General features: G+C 41.5%; 1 protein-coding gene across 1 annotated transcript in view; it reads left to right on the forward strand.

Annotated features, from left to right (window-relative positions):
- Positions 1 to 4761: 4761 nt before the first annotated feature.
- Positions 4762 to 7170, forward strand: part of LOC137980331 (cholesterol 24-hydroxylase-like) — a 12443-nt gene continuing 10034 nt past the window's right edge. Inside the window, exon 1 of the mRNA XM_068827747.1 lies at positions 4762 to 5405. Coding sequence (XP_068683848.1) covers positions 4797 to 5405 — 609 coding nt within the window. The 5' untranslated portion in view covers positions 4762 to 4796. The remainder of the gene's footprint in view (positions 5406 to 7170) is intronic.

Raw genomic sequence — 7170 nt, forward strand, 5'->3', positions numbered from 1 at the left:
GATACTGTTCCGATATGAGAACAGAAGTCGCCGGCAATATTGGCAATCTCAGTCTTTACCGCCAGCATGCCTACGAAGTTGACTTGAGTTCAACTTCACGGCAGGCATGCCGGCGGTAAAGCTCTGCGATGGCTCCAGTTGCCGGTGGCGCATGTTCTGATTCGTCTGAGAAGTATCCCAGGTGGTACCGGCGGCTATGTCGCAGATACATCGGCGGCATATGAGAATCAGGCTTTATAGAGCGAGACAAAGATCTGATTATTTGTTCTTTCACATGATCGATTGAGGCCTACGATGAATGAAATTGCATGTTGCGCGTTTTGATTGGAAGCCCTGGTTTTAAATTTACGCTTTGTGCAAAGTAAAATGCGATAAAAATGCCTCCAAAAATATTCAAAATTCTAGCCCTACAAGGGCAGTTATCGTCAATGTGGTTTGTCCACACATATGGTTCCTTCTTTGTGGCAATTTCCTCTGGATCGGAAACTGCGAACTCTATAGAGAAATCGCTTGCACCCGCTGTAGATTGAGGAGGGATGAGACTCTCTGCTGTCGAGATCGAAAATGATTTGAAATTTCATTCAGAGCTGCAATTTAAAGACTTTTTTGTTTGCAACACTGACCCTGGTCCGCGGCAGATATGTGCCACAAAGACGACAAAGTGTCTCGAGATACTGAACGTGTTCATCCATGCTGGTGGCCTGCATGTTGATCTGATGATTCACAGCAACATTATAATGTAAGCTTAAAGGTGCGATAAATAATTGTACTTTAACTGATTTAAATGATTAAAGTTTAAGGTGTACACGACACTCCTATAGATCTGAACAACGGCGGGTCTAAAACACAGGTCACAGGTCAGGATAATAGCAAGCATAATTTTGCAGCCACGGATGTCACGAGAAATATGAATAATATAAAATACATTATGGCAGTACCGGTACCCATAAGTCCTGTCATCGCGAGATTTACCTTCTGAGCACGTGGCTAAAAGCCACGGAAATGGCAGGTTCAAGCGAAGCCGAGACGAAGGTAGGAAGCAATTTTCACGTGAAATTCATTGTTTTCGTTCAGCTGAAACGGAGCCTCATTCTGTAAACAATGCCTCGTATTCTTAGTGATCCTTACTCGTATCCCGTTAATTAGCTTCGAACTATGCGGACGAGGTACTTTGAGTAATAGCTGCCAGAATAACGCCACATAAATTCCGTAATATGTCCTGAATACAAGCATTTTCGCCGACCAAATCCGGGCAATCCTTTCTTCAGATCCACTGTCCATCGATTTCGTTCGTGTGTTTACCGTTCTTATTTACAAAATCTTTTGAATGATTAACGGTTTCGTGAGTGCATCGATGCTATTCTAGGTTAACGTATGCTCTCCAGCAGTCTGAAATAATGAGAGTTCCTCCATTCTTTAAAAATTGGAAGGAGAATGCCGCGGTCTCCAACAGAGAGTAGAAAGGATTTTCAAGAGTCTTCTTCAATGCCGCCGAATACACACTGTCCCTCACCTCGGCGACCACGATGGTACTTGCACCTATGTAGGTCTTCTTACATGGTGTGCAGGTTATGCAATAGATGACATTTGCGTTATTCAGTAGATGACATCTGCGTCGGGGCTACTTCATTCAACAACTTAGGAACTCGACCAATTCATTACTTCAGTCAATTCTTTCCACCCGGCTCCAAAGTACACCTGGGAAATTTCCGAAATTCACTTGCTTTCCTCGACATAGTTTTTCAGTCAACGGCAACGGTTTATCTACGAGTGTACACTACAAACCAACAGATTCCCAAAACTACTTGCTGCGTTCGTCCACAACACGTAAAAAAACTCCATCCCATTCTCTCAATTTCTTAGACTAAGACGCCTCTGTAGTGACGAGTCCGACGTTAAAGGGGCTAGGTCACGCTATTTTAGGTAATTTTGTTTAATTTTGTTAATTATGAGCTCTAAACGTCATATTGGCAGAGCAAGAGTCTTTCATTTGCAAAATCGCGGCCACATAACAACTGAGAATGATTTTCAAGCTTTGTAAATGACATTTTGATATAGACTGATATAAATTTGAAAAAAGGTGGGCCGACGTTTTTCAAATTTACCCAAACTCAATCCATTTCAATCCTCTCCAGTTTTGTCCATCCATGTCCCTTCTTGGCTTCCCTGTGTTTTGTTAGAGTTCTTCTATAGTTTTGAACAGTTATTTTGATATTTTAGTTAATTCTATGACCATTCGATCAGTGCTGAAATTGCCTAAAATGGCGTGACCTAGCCCCTTTAACAGTAAGTGCGAGGGAATGTGCCAGTTTTTCAAAAAACGTGGCTACCCTGACTCCGTTGTCACCACAGGCAAACATCGCTCGAGAAATTAAACCGCACTACAAACGTCACAGAACGAAGAAACCAACAGAATTCCATTCACCCTCACCTCCCATCCACAAAACCTTGCAGTCAAAAATGACGTCGTTCTCAAACATTCCAAAATTCTCCGCAGTGATCCCGAAACTAAACATATATTTCCTCTGCCACCACTGATTTCATTCAAACGCGACAAAAACGTAGGTAACTTGCTAGTTAGGAACGCATTTAAGTCTGACAACCAACCGGGAACTTTCAAATGTACGCACACACGATGCAAAACTTGTCCTTTTATTTCTAACACGTCTAAGATCTCAGGGGCCCGTTTTTCGAAAGGCCCGAAAAGCCATTTGTGAAATTAATAACCGCTTCTTTTGGAAAGCTGATATTTTAACATGTTTTCAAGCTAACTAAAAGAAACTCGTCTGTGAAGTTTGACGACTTAAATCCTCTCGGTTCTTGAAATACAAAGTGAATTGTGACACCCAAAAATGGCCCGTAAAGTTTCGGGACTTTCGAGAAACGGGCCTCAGGACCGAATCGATCCCTTAAAATCACTGACCACTTTACCTGCATCTCCGCAATCTATTGCATAACCTGCACACTATACATGTAAGAAGGCCTGCATAGGCGAAACAGGGAGAAGATTGGTGGACAGCTTTCGCGAACACCTACGAGATGTAGAAAAAAACTATACAGATTCATCAAAACCAGTTGCGCGCCATTTTAATCTTCCTAATCACTCCAACCACAACATGACAATTTGCGGCCTATCCTGACACCACGGGAACACAGAAAGCTGCAAGAATCTGGAACAAAAATTCATCTTTCAACTAGTACACTCTATGCTCACGGAATCAATGAAAGCCTCTGATTCCATTAATTTATTTACAAATTCATGTTACAATACTTCCACGAATGGCAAAGCTCCTCCACACCTGCATAAAAACCAACAACACCAACAGTTTCTCTATTCGCTCTGACGAGGGGCTAACACTCGAAACGTCGGCTTTTCAAATCGTTCACGGTGGTAATTCGACCTTTATCAACACGTTTGATAAAAAACAAATTTTCCTGTTTCGCTCTCCCACCCACGCAGCACCACAGTTTCTTTAGAAACTAGAAATTTGTTTCTTGGGATATGGCTAGGAAACAAAGTTGCTGAGGCTCGAACAAGAGTAGTGAATGGGTTTCCTCGAGGTCCCACCCTAGGTCCCACCTACGACTCCCATATTGGTGACGTCATCTAGCATCCAGGAATGGTTATGGCCGGGAATTGATATTAAAGTTCTACCAAATATTTTTTAAGTTACAATCAAACAGCTAATGTTTATCTAGTGTTTGAAGCACCAATTGAATTGAGAACCTCTGTTGACATGGAACCTCTGGGGGTGGGGGTAGGGGTGAGGGGTAGGGGGTGAAGGGTACCGTAGCTATAAACAACCCAAACAACCAAACGTAACCCAAACCTAGCATTTTTGTAAAGGTTTGGGTTGTTTCAGCCATAGTACCCCTCACACCCTACCCTAACCCCTCACCCTTACTCCCTAGCCCCCACCCCCGGAATAGACTTGCCGACCTCAGTGGGCTAGAGGCGAAACCTCGAAAACAAAATAAATGTGAATTGGCATTGTAAACCGACGTCATAGTGTCATGTTTTAAACTCATTTTTCTCCCGTGACAAATTTTCGTCTGCCGATACAACCCATGAAATTACCTCGCCTTGTACCTTTATTGCAAGTCATCTGACTTCATGTGTTACGCCTTACTTTACTATCGAAAACAGGCTTTTCATAGTTCCTCGCCAGTTTGTAGGGGAAAAAGTTCAAAACTCAAGGCTCCATGATCTGACCAGGACCCGGTTGTTCGAAAGCCGATTAAGTTAATCCAGGATTAGCGTAAAGTTTTGTTTCACGTTTTCAACTTTTTGATGAAAGTTTTTTTTGCTTATTTTTGTCTTTCAAGATTGACTTCTTCTATTATGAAGTTTTTCCGAATATCAGCGTTGAACAGCATTTGGGAGTAGAGAAATAAACTCCTTGGTTAACTTTTAATTTCGGATTGGCGTTGATCCGCTATTGAACATCTGGGGCCAGTTGTTCAAAAGCCGGTTAACGCTAATCTTAGTTTAAAAGTTAACAAAGGAGTTTTATTCTCTACTCCCAAATGCTGTTTAAGGCTGATATTCGGTAAAACTTTACATTAGAAGAAGTCAATCTTGAAAAACAAAAATAAGCAAAGGAAACTTTCACCAAAGCGTTGAAAACATGAAACAAAAGTTTACGCTAATCCTGGGTAAGCTAATCAGCTTTCGAACAACCGGGACCTGGGCCCTGCAGTCCACTATCCCAACTCGACAGTCCTCTTTCTCGTTTTCTTCAACCAAAGCGTTTCAGATCCAGATCTCTCTCCGCCATCTTGCCATCAGATTTGACATGACTTCTGTAACTTCTATACCATCGGCGATTTTCTTGATCGCAGTTGCACTTGCATTTTTGGTGTGCTTCTCGTTAACAACAGTTTCCGTTTACTTGGTCTTCGTTCGTTGGAAGTACAGGCATCTTCCCGGACCCAAGAGGGAAAGCTTTATTTCGGGTAACATCCCTTTGATTATCAGAAACCGAGAAAAGGGCAAAATATTTCACCAAATGATCCTAGAATTTCACAGCACCTACGGGCCCATAGTTTTAATGTGGGCATACCACCGACCCGTTATTTTTGTAGCTGGTCCAGAGCTGACCAAAAAATGTCTCGTCACTCTAAATCTACCAAAATCTCGACTAGCTTATAGAAATGTCTCCTACCCGTTCGGTCAAAGAGTGGGAGGAAATGGATTAGTAACCGTCTCGGATCATGATTTGTGGAAGAAGCACAGGTCCCTCATAAACCCAGCATTTCACCGCCGCTATTTGATGAACCTGATGGCTGCATTCAACAGTAGCTGTGACTTGTTTCTGAACAAAATAAATGGACTTGCCGACGGCAAAACTGTGGTGAACATGGCAGAGGAATTTGCTAGAGTAACATTGGATGTCATCGGAAAGGTAGGGAGAGAACATTTGGAGAACACTAACGTAAGCGAGATTCTGGAACACCCTCTCACTTATTTGCATAGGAATCGCTTGTATTGTTGTGTTGTTCTGACTCTGATTAAAGTGCTTTTTGTCCACATGTTAAAATCAGTTAAAGTAATGCGCCGATCAAATTGAAACTTCAACATCCCCCCCGGGAAAAGCCCGGGCATTTGAACTTTTGAAGATTGGATCCCCCTCGGGCCAAACTGGTGTTCAAATGCCCTACCCTATCGTCTGTCATACCCTACTAAAGAACAATCATCGTCGGCTCCTCCTGTCTTTAATAAACACCTTTTGAAGACCTTTTTTGTGAGCCAATCGCTCACAAATGCTACATCTCTTCCTTTCAACTGTTCCATCTCGTCCAAACATGTGTTTTATAGCTGTTAGCAACTTTGGCGCTCGAAAAACAAAAATTCATTTGAAACCTGACACTTCCTGTTTAATTTTCCCCACCCCATGCAGGCAAAAGTCAAATTCCCCACTCCCCAGGCACAGAAGATAGTCAAATGCCCGGGGTTTGCCCGTGGAAGGGGGGATGTTGAAGTTTCGATTTGATCGGCGCATAACCGCTATTTCCGATTTATTGAATTGAACTTTAACCGAATGGGAGTGTGTTGTTTGTCATTTGTCGCAGCACTGAATGGGCTTCCCTCAATAATTTTTCCCTTGATGTGATAAACATTTAATCACAATTTGCCCTTGTGCAATTAAGGATAAGAATAATTTCACTTGTATTTTCTAAATTTTCCAAATTGATCTTGTCACTTTGCGACTTGGGCAATTTTGTGAAAACTTTGAAAATACGTGTGAAATTAATCTTCAATTGCCCTCAGGCTCATGTGATTAGATAAACTTAGTGCTGCCCCTAAAGAGTGGAATTCTCTACCAGCCGACATTAAAAATGTCACATCATTTTAGTCATTCAAAATCCACCTTAGAACTCACTTATACAGGAAAGCTTTTCACTGATTGTCACTATTATTATAATACTATTATCATGTTAATGTTTATCACTATTAGTATTGCATTTACTGCAAATAATATATACCATTAGTATAATGTTTAGATGTTTTCCACATCTTGTGGAAAGTGCTGTGTCTCTAAGCAGGGGGAAGTTGCTGAGACTTGAGTTGAAAAGACTCAGAAAAACACCAGAGAACTAGAGAGAATCGCATAATAATAATAATAATAATAATAATAATAATAATAATAATAATAATAATAATAATAATAATGATATTATTAATAATAATAATAATAATAATAGTGATAATAATAATAGTAATAATGGAGCATCTCAAAAAACAGAATCTTCAACACGCAGTTATGCCTGCTTAGAGCAAATACCTCCACAGGCATAATTGATTCTGTTTCTTGAGATGCTCCATGATCTAGAACTCGTAGACACTGTACCACCTTGGTACTCCCTGATTGAGCCAAAACCTATCTACGAAAGCCCAGATGCACAAGCCTTTTGGGATGTCTCGCTGTACGCAGACCACATGGTAGTGAGAGCCATAGATGCTAGGGTTGTGGACCACAAGCGGAACATTGTCACCATCTTAGAGATGAGTTTTCCATGGGTGGACAATAGAGCTGCAAAAGACCAGGATAAGACAGAGAAGTATGCCCCCTTGCGGCTGGAACTAAAACAACAGTTCAAAGGATACTGCATAAACCAGCACAACATCATTCTAGATGCACTGGGAGGATACTCCAAAGGACTCGAGAG

Source organism: Montipora foliosa, chromosome 12 (genome assembly GCF_036669935.1).
Source record: "Montipora foliosa isolate CH-2021 chromosome 12, ASM3666993v2, whole genome shotgun sequence".
Lineage (NCBI taxonomy): Eukaryota > Metazoa > Cnidaria > Anthozoa > Scleractinia > Acroporidae > Montipora > Montipora foliosa.